This window comes from Ochotona curzoniae, unplaced genomic scaffold, assembly GCF_017591425.1.
Source record: "Ochotona curzoniae isolate NIBS_2020 unplaced genomic scaffold, NIBS_Ocur_1.0 scaffold_2476, whole genome shotgun sequence".
Classification (NCBI taxonomy): domain Eukaryota; kingdom Metazoa; phylum Chordata; class Mammalia; order Lagomorpha; family Ochotonidae; genus Ochotona; species Ochotona curzoniae.
The window spans coordinates 4,115,656-4,131,001 of NW_024467095.1; the positions used below are offsets into that span (position 1 = coordinate 4,115,656).

Sequence of the window (15,346 nt, forward strand, 5' to 3'; positions counted from 1 at the left end):
CAGTCTGGTGGTATCAAACTTAATATTAACATGAGTACTTGACCTGCAAGTGATTAAGCTGAAATTTGTTAGTTCACTGGCATATAAGGTCCAACTGTGATTGGCAAGTAAAAGTTGCTTTCACCTTTGAGCTTGGTTTGGAAAAATGCTAAAAGTTAATAAAGTTGATAAATTATATAAATTAATTAAAATGCTAAAAATTAATAATAAATGTATTAACATATATATGGTTCTATTCTGTGTAGGGAAAGAATTTTCTGAGAAGTTAAAAGCTAAATTTATTTAGTTTAAAGAAATTGATTTAATCTGTAAACCTTTTTTTTCTTGAGCAGGTGAGCCAGTACACCTTTGCAATGTGTAGTTACAGAGAAAAAAAGTCAGAACCACAAGAATTAATGCAGCTTGAGGGGTACACGGTGGATTACACAGATCCTCACCCAGGTAATTCTGAGTGTCATCACTTTTCCTGCTCTGCACACATGCATGAAAATGTTACAGAGAGCCTGTGTCTGTTCCATCTTGCAGATTCCCCAAGATGAATAGGATGCGCATATTTCCTAAATATCTGGGTAACTCTTTGTTAGCTTCAAAGTATCTGTTTTTAGGGCTGATTTTTTAGCTCTAAAATAATGGCTCATCTAAACTATGAAAAATTTAATAGAAGAAAATTGCAGGACAATTCTGTAACAGTGCTTAGAGAAACTCATTTATTGGAAAATAAAATTACAACAAAAAAACAGGGAAAGAAAAGACAAGTACATATAAAAAATTCCAAAACTTGAAAATAATCCAGAATCTGAGATACTTCTGTTCTCAAGCATCTCAGACGAGGAACCTGTAATTGACTAGTACTGGATATCTGATATCTAAAAATAGTGAGTAAATGAATATATCGATACTAGTGAAATTAAGAGGATTAAGCAACCTGGAGATTAAGAAATGCAGTTTACTAATTGGTCTGAATTAGAAATGGAAAATATCATTTTCTAGTATGAGATGCCATTTTTCCTGTCCTGTGTTTTGTGTTTGTGTGGGTATATTCATCCTCCATTTCTGCTGCCTATAACATGGTACATGTACCAACATGAGACTTCCCTCTGTGGCAAGAAGTTTCAGATTATGACATGCATTTATGGTGGGTGTGTTATATGCCTTGAAGAATGCTCTCCTGGGCAAGTAGTATCCCTAAGTGCTTTTAATTTCCAAACAGCTTTGGAAATTTAAGCTTTTTGATGGTTGTTTCCCTTCAGTTCTTGGATTGTGGGTTTGGTCCTCAAAGAAACATCATTCTAAATATTCAGTTGCTCATATTCAATCCAATCATTTCCCTGAGGCCAGTTGATGCATGAAAACTAGAAACTGCTCAGTGTATGCAGTTGTGATGATGTCTTTCTTCCTGTACAGGGCTTCAGGGCGGTCAGATGTTTTTTAATGCTGTTAAAGAAGGAGATACTGTCATATTTGCCAGCGATGATGAACAGGACAGGATGTTATGGGTTCAAGCCATGTACAGGGCCACAGGTCAATCTTACAAACCAGTCCCTGCCATTCAGACCCAGAAGCTGAATCCTAAAGGAGGAAGTCTCCATGCAGATGCTCAGTTATGTAAGTTTTGTTCAAAATAATTTTTCAATTAATAACCTTTATGAGATATGCAATTGAGACAGATTTGCTCAATACTATAGTTTACATCATTAACTAATTTCTAATTAAATAAAAGTAGTTCATGTTAGTAATCACAGAATCAGTTGACTAGTTCTTCACACCTATCTGGAGTAAATGCTACATATGGAGTTCAGTCATGACTTTGCTAAACATTGAGGTATTTCTGAGACTCAAGACTGTGAGAAAATTGCCCAAAACTTCTCAAAAGAAATTGTATTTTGGTTCATTTTAATTTTGACCTGGGTGTCTTATAAAAATGGGGACAGTACGGTGATACCAGGTTTGTGTTGATAAAATTCCAGAACATGAAATGACAGATTATCTCTTTCTAAAGTTCTTCCTAATCACCAATAAGGATAAGAGGAATTTTCTCTGTTACACAACAAGAAAGTCATAAAGCCAACTCGTCTTTTCCAAGTGCATTAAAATAATGTAATTTTCGATATATTATTTTGAATCATGAAGAAGTAGATTTTAGGTTTTAATTGCTAGTGGTCAACAACAAACTATTTAGCAATGGTAGAAATATTTCCCAAAACATAGCTTTAGGAACCACTGAAACATATACTTCAACTTGCTAGGGTCTTGTAAAACTTCTCTGCTTTCTTGTGTAATTATTCAGTACCTTTAGGCTCAAACTTTAATTTTTTTTTTTTATTGTCAAGATTTTTGTCCAGGTGGGTCGCATCTTGATGAACATTATTTCTTCTACTTTTCATCCGTCAGGCATCTGCTTTTTAGACATCCTTTAAAATCAATTCTGAGCAATATCTAAAGGTGGATTGTGAGGCCCTTTTCTTGTTTCTTTTTTTTACAAACCACAGAATATATTCATAATTAGTTTGGGATTTTTTTAGATTATAATAAAAACTAATTTGGGAATATTATTTGTTAAATTTTTAATGGGCATTAAAATTCTTATTCTTCCTTTCAAATTGGAAACAGGGTCATCTTCAAATGCAAAATGAGGGAAGCAGATATTATGCCGGGCACGTTTAGTTTAGCCAAAATGTTGTCTCACATTTTCTGCCTTCCCATTGCTCCTCCGGCCGTACACATGACAGACTATAGCATAACAACAACAACAAAAAGTCAGAACTAGGTAGTTCAGAACAACTTTATTTCTCTGCAGTTGAAAGCATGTTAAATAATTTCTAGCTTTTCTGTAAGCTTAAAGTCTTCTGTTCAGCTGAACTCTGCCACAGATTTACATTCAGTATATCAAACATCCTTCTCTCCCTTACATCATTCCATTTCATCAAGAATAATGTAAGTTCCAGAGGGACTGTGTCATGCTGTGGTGCCATGCAGGTAACGTGTGGTCCACGTTGGTTCTCTGTGTGTAAGGCCATGGGCGTGGTCTGTTGTATTTGTTCTAGTCAGTGTATGTTGTTGTGCACATAGTAAACCTGCATGTTATAAAGAGGTCCGCATCATCTGTGTCCTTTTGTGTTCACTGTAGATATGTTTGAGTTCCCTTTATCAGGTTTAGTGAGATCTTGCCCCCCCGCCCGCCGGTTTTTTTGTTTTTTTTGCGGGGTGGGAGCTAAAGTTGTGTCTATGCTTTTTATCTTTTCAAAAAAAAATTAGCTTTTACTGATCTACTTTTGTTGGTCTTTTGTTTCAGTTTCACTTATTCTCTGATTGTTGTAATTTTCCTGCCTCCTTGTAATTCGGACTTCTTATTTTTCTGATTCTTGGATTGTATTTATTAGATTGTTTATCTGACAACTTTCCAGTTTTTAAATGTGTGCACTTATGATAAACTCCCCTCTTACTACTTTGGCTGTATCCCATAGATTTTGGTATGTTCTCAGTTCATTTTCTCTTGTTTCAAGAAATGGTTTTATTTCCTTTTGAGTCCCTCAGTGTTCCAATATTCCTTGTGGAGCATGTTGTTTAATTTACATTTGTAAGTTTTCTATCGTTCTTTGTGTTGATTTCTAGTTTTTTTTCCTTTCTGATTTGAGAAATTACATGGTATGATTTCAGTCTTTAACTATGCTGAAACCTGATTTTTGGTCTGGTAATATGGTCTGCCTATCATAGAAAGTGTTTCATTGCTAGTTAAAAAGAATGAACTTTTCATTTTGCTGTATGTGCTAATAAGAACCCGTGTTCTGTAGTTGTTGTGGAAATTCTCTGCCAATCTGTTAGGCCTGTTTGGTCAGTAGGCTGGATCAGCTTAGATGTATCTTTGTTGATTTTTCTGCCTGGACAGTTTGACTGTTTATGAATGACAGTGGGATGGTGAAGGGCCTTGGATTGTTGCAGTGGAGTCTGTCTCTCCTGTTAGGCCTCATAGTACTCTTGTGTATCTGTATGGTCTGATATTGGTTACGTATGTATTTTATCATTATTCTACCTTTTTGCTGAATTAATCCTCTTGTTAGTACATAAACACCTTCTTTGTTTCCAATTTGTACTTTGTTTCTTTAACTGGTCTATCTTTATCCAACCCTTTTTCATTCCATGTGAATTATCACATGCAAAGGCAGTTTCTTGCAGGCAGGATGTCATCATTGTAGACAGCATACAGCCCTATTTTGTTATGTTTTTAAAATATTGGTTTATTTTTACTTGAAAAGCAGATATACAAAGGGACAGATATTCAGAGAGAAAGATCTTCCATCCACTGGTTCACTCCCTGAATAGCCACAATGGCCAGGGCTAAGCCAACACAAAGCCAGAAGCCAGAAGCCAGGTGCTTCTTCTGGATTTCCCACACAGATACAAGGTCCCAAGGCTCTGGGCCATCCTGCACTGTTTTCCCAGGTCACATGTAAGGACCTTTGAAGGAAGTAGAGCTGCTGGGACACAAACCAGCAACCATATGGGGATCCTCATGGATACAAGGCAAGACCTTTAGCCACTAGGGTACTGCCCCAGGCTCTTGTTATATTTAATCTACTATCCCAATCTGTATCTTTTGAGTGCAGAATTTAATCCATGTATATTTAACATTAATATTGATTTTAAAAACCTAATTTTTGTCATTCTGTTAATTGATTACCGATAGTTATACTTTCGTCTCTTTGTTTGCATCTTGTTTTTTATCTGTAATTTGGTAGCTTCTTACCATAAGTTTGGATTCTCTTCTTTTGTATCTGTTCTTAGTGAATTTGTAGCATCGTAGGCTTTCATGGTTTTTTTAGGTCTCCTTACAGGGTTTCTGTAGGGCTGGTCTAATTGTCATGAATTCTGTTTCGCTTGTCTGGGAAATGCTTTATTTCCCCTTCACTTTATCTTTTTCTTCTCCCCCACCCTTTTTTTGTTTTTTATTGATTTATTTATTTGTATTTGAAAGGCAAATTTTCAAAGTGAGAAGGCAAGGCTGAGAAATCTTCTGTTTTCTGTTTCACTCCCTAAACAGCTTCAATGGCCAGAGCCAGGCTACTTCTTCTGCTATGTTATCTCCTTATTGTCCCTTTTTCTTTTCTTTTTGTAATTCTTATTTTATTATTGCTTCTCTGCCTTTTGGCTAAGATCAAGTGTAGTAATTCTTATTTTACATTTGGCAGTTTTGCAGGCATTGGTCTTCCTCTCTCCCTTTCCACCTTCCCTGCCTCCCCCACACCAGCCCCTGTGTTTTGTAGTAAAATGGTCTACAGGTGCAGGCTTGACTCCACCTTTCTGCTGTTTATGAGGTCATGACACTGTTAGCATAGGCAACAGTAGAAACTTTAACATTTTGATATAATAACATCAAATTAAAATGAGTAGCTTTGCAAGTATAAATACTGCTGTTTCTAACCCACTTACATACACTTTGTTTCTTATTTCATTGCTGACCTGTAGGTGGTAAGGGTAAGTGCTTGCATGATTCTTATGAAATAAGATCTGCTTGAGATTTTATAATCTGTGATACTTGAAGAAGACCATGATCTTGTTTGCAGTGTCGGTCTCCTACTTTCTAGCCAAAGTCGGAATATTTAAGCTAGCTTTACCATTTATAAAATAAAGTGTCAGTTTACCACAACAGACAAGTTTAAGACTCATCTAATACATGCCACTCATACAGGCATAAAGGTAATGGCTATGATAATATGATAACATTTCAGAAAAGGGGTGGCGTGAGGTATCGGCATCCTGGCTCTGCTCCAGTTCCAGCTTCTGGTATGTGCACTGCGGGAGGCAGCAGATGCTGGTGTAACTGATTTGGTGCCTTCCATCCACATGGGAGATCTACATTAAATTGCCCAGCCTGTCCCTGCCTCGGTCATTTCCATTTGGAGAGAAATCAGCAGATGAAATCGTGGTTTTGGTATTTTTTCCCTCTCTCCTAGTCCCTGTCTACCTGCCCCCCTTCCTCTAAATAATGTATTTTAAGTCACTGTATTTTACATAGAAAACACATTGTATTATACTCAAATTGAGAAAAAGTTTAAGTTACATCTGAGTAGTCACAGTTGATGAGCTTAATTGGATGAATGGATTACTTGTACCTTGTTTTCTGAACTTTCCTTGAAATATGCATTTTAGGACTAAAATGAGAGATTATTTTGAAAGCTGTGTGTAATGTATGCTTAGGGAGAGTCAAAATAAAACAATAAATATATGAAATCTAACATATTAGAAGACAGCATTATCTTTTCAGATATAAATAAATGATGCACATAGATAGATTTCTCAGATTAGTGGCTCTGTTTTACTTCCATCTTATAATTACTTTGTTCTTTAAGGTGTTGAACTTTCCTGCCCTTTTTGCTTGACTCTTGGGATACATAGAAATTCTAAAGAAATACTGAGAACTAAAGAAGGCTGCTGCTAAATAGTTTTTCCACCTCACACATAGCTTGCTTCTGTGGCAGATTGACAAACATGCCTTGTTAAAACCGTTCTCCTCTGCTGTCTCCAACCAGAGTGCCAACTAAGCTCCTTGTTTTCACCTGCTCTGTCATGCATGTAACCTAATAGTGTGTACATTACATAATATAACAGCACAGTTAGCTTCCAACAGTAAACTCAAGTCAAGAATGAACCAGGAAATCTGCTATTTGACTTTTAAGGTCTGTATTTTTAAAATGTTAGACATTTATTTTCCTGATTGATCTAATATGTTAAGTTTTTGTTTTGTAGAGAAAGTACTTGTCTTCCCATTGAATATATCAATTCTAATAAATCCGGGTATTCAGTATGTGTGTATTAGTGACTCTGTATGTATAAATTGTCACGGTGTGAAGACATTACTTCTGTGTTACCTGCTGCAGGGCACAAGATGTATAAATTCATACACTAGTTTTTACTTCCTCTAACATAATGAAGTAAGGCAATTATTTGATGTGTGAAGAAAATCTCCTGTATGAAATGTCTGTCAGACATGACTCTGCTCTTCAGCTAAAAACACATGCATGTCCCACAGATGTGCTGGCCACTTTATAATGTCCAATCTCTGAGAAAGAGATGCATAATCAGATATGAGGGATAGTTAATGCAGCAGCAGGCACATAGAGGACAGGTTTTAACATGTAGCAGTCCGTAGTACTATATTGCGAAAGGGCCATTTGTGGCTTAGTTCAGCCCTCCTGTTAATCCTTATGATGCTGTCTCAGCCCCTGATGTTAAATGGCCTCATTGCTTCAGTGTGCCCTTTTGCCTGAGTCTTGTTTTCACGCTTGTATTAACTGTGTCTTCCGACAGACAGTATCCTTAGAATTTATAGTGAAGGAAGGGGAAGCGTTTCAGTTAAGTTTTTAAAATATATATATATCTTACATCGAAAACTCTAATTTTGTTGCCTTGCTGGAATTGGATTTGGACGTCCAGCTCATAGGTTTCAGCATGGTCAGTGCCCACTGAATAGGCTCCACCACTAGAGTGGGCAGGTCACCTACAAAATAGTCTTCATAGTGTTTCTCACATTCAAGTTCATGTTAACTGTTTAAATTCCTAGTCTGTTTATTTTCTTCTCTTGACTTCCAAAATACATTTTCTTAACAAAAATGACTGTTTTAGATTTTATTTTAAGAAAATTTCTTTAAGTAAGACTTCTTAAGGCCAATGAAAATGGTAATTTTTCTCAGTTTGGATTTTATTCCATCTACTATGAGCACACCTAGTGAAGGTACCACCTGAAGACACCAGAGCATCGACCCCACTGTACCATATAAACTCCACCTGGCTCTTCAGTTACCATATCCCACTTCTGTTCGTAGTACATAGGTTAAGCAGCACAACTTATTACATATTTGCTTTATGTTTTTTAAGCTCATATCCTGTTTGTTTTGATAATTTTTATATCATTTTAGAAGACCAACTGAACTGAAACTTGTTGTTATCAGAGGACATTTGAATAACACCATAAATTGCTTTTCGCTAAAAATTGATCATCATAATTGTCTGTGATAATCACTGCTAGTTGAAAGTAACCCAGTCTACAGCAGGTTCATTGTCTGAGCTTTGGTTCTGCTGCTGAGTAGAAACTTGTTTGCTGTTTGATCCAGATGATACTCTGTGTCTTTTAAAAACAAAATGTAGTGGAGACTGACTTGTCCAGCAGTGAGGATACAGTGCAGTGTGTGTCTCTACTTTGGATTGAGGATGAACTCCCGGTGAAAACTGTTGAATGTGTCTTGACAATAGGATGCTGGACTCTATGCCATTGTCTATGTCCACAGTGATGATTCATGACTGTGAGGAACTGTGCTGTTGTGATGTGGGAGAACTCAGTTGTGGGGGTAGGGGATTAAGGAAAGGAGTAGGGGAAATCCCAGAGCCTGTCGAACAGTATCGTGAAACGATAAATGTAGGTGGGCTATATCAAGAGAGAATTGCGTGGAAATATGCTTTTATAAAAGTAAGGAGCTAGGTAATATTTAACCATTGTATTCTTAAAAATTAAAATACTTTGGGGTTCCTGCTGCAGTGTAGTAGGCTGAGCTTCCACCTGTAGAGCTGGCATGCACATGTGCATCTGTTGGCAACCTGGCTGCTCCACTTCTGATCTGACTTCCTGTCTATGCCCTGGAAAGCAGCAGATGAGAAGTTCAAATCCTGGACTCCTGAGCCCATGTGGGAGACCCAGAAGATGCTCCTGGCTTCACATCAGCCTAGCTCTGGATGTTGTCACCACTGGGGAAGTGAACCAGTGAATAGAAGCACTCTTGCATTCATTCTCATTCTCATTCTCTCTCTCTCTTTCTCTCTCTTTCCTCTCACTTTGTTACTCTGTGTCTGAAATCAAAATGAAATAAAATCTAAAAAAGAAATTAAAAACTTTAGCAGTATACATTTTATTTCCCTCCTGGATTTTGTTTTCCTCTTATGCATTTTACTTTAAATGTGTTGTGAACTCTCATATTCATTTCTATAATTTTTGTTAAAAAACAAGGGCTAGCAAAGTAAAACAGCTCTGCTTGTTTTTTCAAATAAATATCTGTGAACGTATACTCCCCAAAATCTTGACATAAGCAGATTGTTATTTTTCACATAGTTGTGGAAGCTAACAATATGCTGATACATGTCAGAGTAATTTTGCATAAAACATTTTTAAGGATGCGTGTCTCACATGGGGGAAAAAGCAGGGATGCCTGACCTTCCCAGTCTTATTTTGAATGTAGGATACTCCCTTAAGAACACAATTCATTTGATGAAATTATCGACCAACAGAAAACATAGGTGATCTTTTCAGAGCATTTAGTGCATTTGTTTGCCCTTTTTCAGAGTTAATGTATTTGACTTAAATTGCAATCTTGAATATCATTTTTGTCACTAGTGGTAATGATTATAATGACTTTATTCAGGTGCAAGATTTGAAAGACTTGTCACGTTAATAAATATGTGGATTGATGTGTATCTCGGGGAAAAAATTCTGCAAATTCATAGAAATTACAAAAATAAACTGCGTACTCTTTCACAAGTATTATTGAAGAATTTATACTGATTGCTTTGAAAGAAATTATTCGCTTCCACATACCTTAACACTATAATTATGGGGTTTTATTTTTTTGCCAAAATGTAATCCTGTACTCAACAGATAAGTCATTAACTGGCATTACTTTTAACTTCTTGTTATGAGCTTCTGTGGTGGGAGAAACAAAGGATAAAACTCAGAAGATGTTTTATAAAACTATTAATGGGTTCCAAAAGGTGATATTAAAAAGTTTTTCTTAGCTCTAGATTCTAGCACAAATTTTTTAAAACACAAATCAATCTTTCATCTTTATAATAAATGTGCTTTGCAGTTTTCAGTATTCTGCCTCTTACTTGAAGCCTTTTACTTTATTTTACATTTAGTTTTATATTAAGACTTTTGGTCAAAAAAACCCAAAATATATGATGTTGAATTATCGTATTTCTCAGCTCAGGAAAATAGATTACTATCATCCAATTAATACTCATTTTTCCTAGCGATGTACGTAACTGCTCAGGAAAATAACTATTAAATATAAAACAACACATATCTTCCCCGTGGTCATAGTCTTGGGCCCCCTTCATTGATAAACTGCTGTGCATTGCTTACTTGCTGCATCCACCTTCAGTTATCTGTCATTGATGGAAGATATACATCTATTTGTACATCTTCCTTTAATGTGATTCTGTGGACCCTTCAGCTTGAATTACATAGTCCTTCCTTCCACAAATATGGCTGAAAGTTGAACTTGACATGGATCAATATGATCTGGGCTAAATATCTAAATGTGACCGATTATGTTAGCATCATGTCCACAGATCAATATTGAGGTTTATTATGAGCCTGACTCTATAATTGGGTTTAATCAATAAACTTTTGTCTCTTTTCCCTTAGAACTTTAGGATTGCACCATGTATGTTTTAGAAACTCACTTAGCTTACATTTAGGACTCCGCTTTTCCTGCTGTGACCAAAAGAGTTCTATCTAAGAACATTACGTGACAATGGTGCTTCTGTTGTACCATTGTGACAAGAGTCCTTTCTTGTATTAGTGACTGATTATCTTCCCAGTACACACTAGGTTCTGAACCGAGCTAATGTAGTAACACCCCGGCACTCCTCTGGGGGAATTGGATGCCCTTTTCTTTCCATACTTAGTAAATAATTCACATGGAAGACTTTGACAAAACATACCATTAATGAAAGCAATCATAAAAGCTTGCCTTTTGATAAACCCGCAGGGTCTACAGGCGTTGGAAGATGCAATCTGTAAAGAACAATGAATTTGAGCCTTTGGTTGAAGTGCCATTGGGACGATGTGCTTTGTCTGCATATTTGCACAGACATGATGCTCCCTTTTTTATGTCCCTCAAACTTAAAGCTTGAGAGCGTTCAGTGCCATTTCCACATTAAGGTTGGTCCCATTAAAAGCTCCGTACAGAAAGAGGACTGGAAGTGATCCAGCTGAAGCCAGTGTGTTCATTCTTGCCCTAGTTTGCCATTTGGAAAGCAGGCTTCTGTCCATTGTGGTTACCTTTTATGAATAGACCTGGGTTCTTTTCTAGTCAATTCCTTCAATAAACAGATTTTTAAAAAATTTAACTTGCCTTAAAGTTGGAAAATAAGATTATTCTTCTGATGGATTTAACAGTAGTTTTGAGTGAAAATGGGATTTCTTCATACTAAATGATTTGTGAACTTTGGTTTTCATTTTTATGTAGGCTACATAAACTTGAAATTTGTGCCAATATGCCTAACTTTTGGTGTCATGTTAATAAGAAGTAGCCTTTTGTTATTGTAGAGTATGAGTTTTTGTGTTCTTCAAAAACTGTGTTTTTCCATTATTAAACCAACAAGTAATTTTGCTCTCCATGCTTTTTTTGGGACTTACAGATGCAGACCGTTTCCAGAAACATGGCATGGATGAGTTTATTTCTGCAAATCCTTGCAAGCTTGACCATGCCTTCCTCTTTAGAATACTCCAGAGGCAGGCTTTGCATCACAGACTCAACGATTCCTACTCTTGCTTGGTGAGTACAATTCTGTCTAGTCCCCAGTAGATTAAAATAGACAGTTTAAGAAAGTGAGAAGTACCTGTGACAAACCAGCACTTTATTCTTGACTCATTTAATAACCGTAGTTGGAGTTAGGGAGAAAGGATTTTCATCGATTGCTTCCCAATTTGAAAATTATACACTTGGCAACCACTGCTGTGCCACTCAATAGACAGCAGAACAGACTTGAATGGATGCTGAACTGTGTTTTATCAGTGCCTCTAGAGAAGGCCAGCAGAAAACAGAAGGCTTTAAATAAAGATGGGAAAAAAAAACTGTTAGAGGATTTGCTAACAGCTTACAGATATTTTGAGCTTTCAGTTCTGCTCACCAGATGTTGATCTCTTGCATTTTTTTCTCTTTTCTAGAAGAACAGCCTGTGTAATACAAGAAAGAGGTGTTGTGATAAACAATTCGACAGGGGCTGCACCTAGCAGAGGGAAGCTTTATTTTTACCGTGCTCTCCAAATATAATTTGTATTCCTTCCAAGAGAGGGGAGGTGGTTATCGAGTACCTAAACCGTTACCTGATATGTGTTGACACTGTAGTTAACATTTGGGAGTGAATAATATCACTTATATTCACAAAGAATGTGTGATGCCTTAGAATTACGTGTCCTTCTGAGTGTTTATATTGTCAATGACAATTCCTTGAGAATTTTCATGACAAGCAGATACCTATTTCTGACACAGCTGAGTCTTTCAGACATTGAACATAGTAACTTCTTGGGGAAAAAAAAAGTTAAAATCTTTTCAGAATAATATTTTGGACAGGACGGGCTGTGCTCCCTTCCTTGGAGAAGCTAAAGTATAAAGGACCAAGTAAATCTACTTGCCACAATGATTTTACTGGTGGTTTATTTACTTCATATGAAGCAGCTATTATTCTACATGTAGTAATCTATTTTAAAACTATTCCATCTTGAACTTCACAATTACAAGAGAGTGAAGGAAATCCCTAAGACTTAAGATGCCTTCTCCCAGAAGAGCACCCTAAGGCATTTAAGGGACAGGTTCCTCTTGGATGATTCTGAAAGTTATCCAGAAGCATAACTGAGTTATCAAATATTGCTTTAAATTTGTGGGTGAGCCCACAGGTAATGTGGAGTCTGAGGGAAAGCCTGCACCTCAAGGAGAGTTTGTGTGATGTGCTGGGGGCAGGGGGTAGGGAATATGATGATTAGCTCCCTGGAGGTACACTGCAGCTCAGCAACTCACTTTAAGTGTGGTTTCTGGCAGCTGGTTTAGCAGCTCTGACAGCCTATGTCAGACATGTGGAAATCGTAACAAATACCATGTGTGATATGTTTATTAAGAGATAGGGTATGTGTTATATGTAGCACAGTTTTAACTACTAAGAAATAAAGTGTGTTATATGTAGCACAGTCTGTACCATCACCACTTTAAGGATTCTGGAATCTTTTCAATTCTCTTTTTATTTCCTTCTCATCTTTCTTCCACACTCATCAAATTTTCTACCTCTTATTTGTTTATTCTGTCTCCTCTTACTATTTTTTTGTTAAAAATTTTTTCATAAAAAACAACAAATGAGAGCCAGAGAGGCGTAGACCGCTTAGCTCTCCCCGTCACAGCTGGGATTTAGCTAAGCCAAAGCCAGAAGACAGGACACGTCTCCTGTGTGGGTGTTCAGGGATCCCAATCCCTAAGTCGTCACTGCTGCTTCCCAGGCCCTGCATTAGTAAGAACCTGAAATTAGCAGCTGGAGCCAGGTGACAAACCTAGCTTCTCTTGTATGGAATAAGCCTTTGTAACTAGACTCTTAGCTACTAGGCTAAAAGCTGCCACTTACTCCCCTATAAAACACATCACTGTCCCTTCTTTCAGTACTCTTAGGTTAATTATATGTAATCATATAATATTTGAAGTATGTTATGAATGAACTCTGCTCAACCCTTAAAGGTTTAACCATCTAAAGACTGCCTACTGTCTTGGGTGTCATGCATGAATGAATACACACACACATCCCAGCATCTTTACCAAAATACCAGATATAACTATGGTGAGACAATCTATCTGCTAGTCATGAAAAGATAAACAGAATGAGAAAAATATCCCACATATTCAAGTTGCCCAAAGGCACAGGGAACAGGCATTGTGCCGCGGTGGTGTGCACTACCTGTAGCCTGTCTTAATGTGCCAGTTTGAGTCTAAGCTGCTCCATTTCCAACTCAGCTCCCTGCTAGTACACCTGCGAAGCAGGGAATGAACGCTTAGCTCGAGTGAGAGACCCAGAATCGCTGATACCTGGCTTCATTGCAGCCTGCTCTGACTGTTGAAGCCATTTGGAGGAGTGAATCAGTAGATAAGATCTCTCTCTCTCTCTCTCTCTCTCTCTCATCCCCCCCTTCCCCTCCCTCCTGCCCCCCCTCCTTCCCCCTCCACTTTCATGCCAACATCCTCTCCCTCCATTCCTTCATCCCTTTTTTCTATTTTTTTTTTGTACTTCTTCCATAAGAGAATTAGAGTTTTTAGAATTGTTTTATAGCTAAAATCTTAAATATTATTTTGTTATTATGACACTCAACTAATTTTGAATGAAAGTGAAGTAACTGCCCTAATCTGACTGTGGTAATAAGAAAGACTAGAATTAATGCCTTCAGTCAGTTTCAAACTCGATACTGGCTCTTCTGAATCTACCCTGAAACACAGCACTAATTAAAGTCAGCATCAAAGACACTACCATGCAGCTGTTGTTTATCATGCCTCAGTGTGTCAGCAGAGAAACAAGTCCTACAGCAGACAGAAAAATGCGTGTGTTGATTTTCCTCTTGCAGGGTTGGTTTAGCCCTGGCCAGGTGTTTGTGTTGGATGAGTACTGTGCCCGTTACGGTGTGAGAGGCTGTCACAGACATCTCTGCTACCTGACAGAGCTGATGGAACATTCCGAAAACGGTGCTGTCATTGACCCCACCCTACTCCATTACAGCTTTGCATTCTGTGCCTCGCATGTGCACGGCAACAGGTATTTTTAATTGCAAATATACAGGGAAATGTATAGGGTTGACTTTGGGAGACAGAGAAAAATATGCTTTGCTATTATCACCTAGTAACGGATTTTAAATAGCAAACACTTCTTATAAAGGAAAAAAAAAACAACTCACAAAGGAAAAATGTACATCAGTATGTTGTTGATCGAGGTGGGCTGCACTTTATGTTTCTTTTTGCTGGTGAAACCACTTGAAAAGACAGAAAAAAATACCCATTAGAGTAGAAATTTCCTTTTGCTCTTATGTGCTACCTAGTTCCATGGTCTGTGCAGTTGAAGTGTCCATATTGTTCCTATTGTAATGCGTATCTGTACCTAGGGAGAATGTGTTGATAAGTTTGTGCCTACCTGAGGATCTTTGCTTTTCCTCTGTAAAATAAACTTTCAGTGACAAAGCAAGGTAAATGATACAGCAGATAAAAAGTCTCCTCTCATTCCCCACTGTAGGCTAACAGAACAAATACCAGCTTTTATCGTTCTAAACTGCTGACTGCACCTCTTAAGAATATGGTGTAAAAAAAAGTGAAGGTGTTCACAGCTGTGTAGTATCCATTCATGTCACACTGCTTTCTCTTAACCTTTTCTCAAATTGCCTTTACTAGAGTTCCCCCTATATGTCACCGAAGCTGTCCCCTTCTGCACTTGATGGAACCACTACTCCATCTTTCTCCCTTTTTCTTTCCTTTCATTCGTCATGCAAACGGACATAGAACCCAGCAGTCAGAGGATTCGGAAGTCACACTATCTGGGGTTAAATCAGTGTTTCTTA

The 15,346-nt window shown here is 37.4% G+C and overlaps 1 protein-coding gene across 17 annotated transcripts in view; it reads left to right on the top strand.

Moving 5' to 3' along the window:
- Positions 1–15,346, top strand: part of CADPS2 (calcium dependent secretion activator 2) — a 357,764-nt gene that overhangs the window by 230,453 nt on the left and 111,965 nt on the right. For 9 of the 17 annotated variants that reach the window (XM_041002127.1, XM_041002128.1, XM_041002133.1 and 6 more), the window contains exons 10-14: positions 333–441; positions 1,405–1,605; positions 5,464–5,472; positions 11,410–11,546; positions 14,366–14,553. In XM_041002127.1, the coding sequence (XP_040858061.1) occupies positions 333–441; positions 1,405–1,605; positions 5,464–5,472; positions 11,410–11,546; positions 14,366–14,553 (644 nt within the window). Of the gene's footprint in view, positions 1–332; positions 442–1,404; positions 1,615–5,463; positions 5,473–11,409; positions 11,547–14,364; positions 14,554–15,346 lie in introns of all 17 variants that reach the window. The other 8 variants (XM_041002129.1, XM_041002138.1, XM_041002140.1 and 5 more) reach the window with 3 other exon arrangements.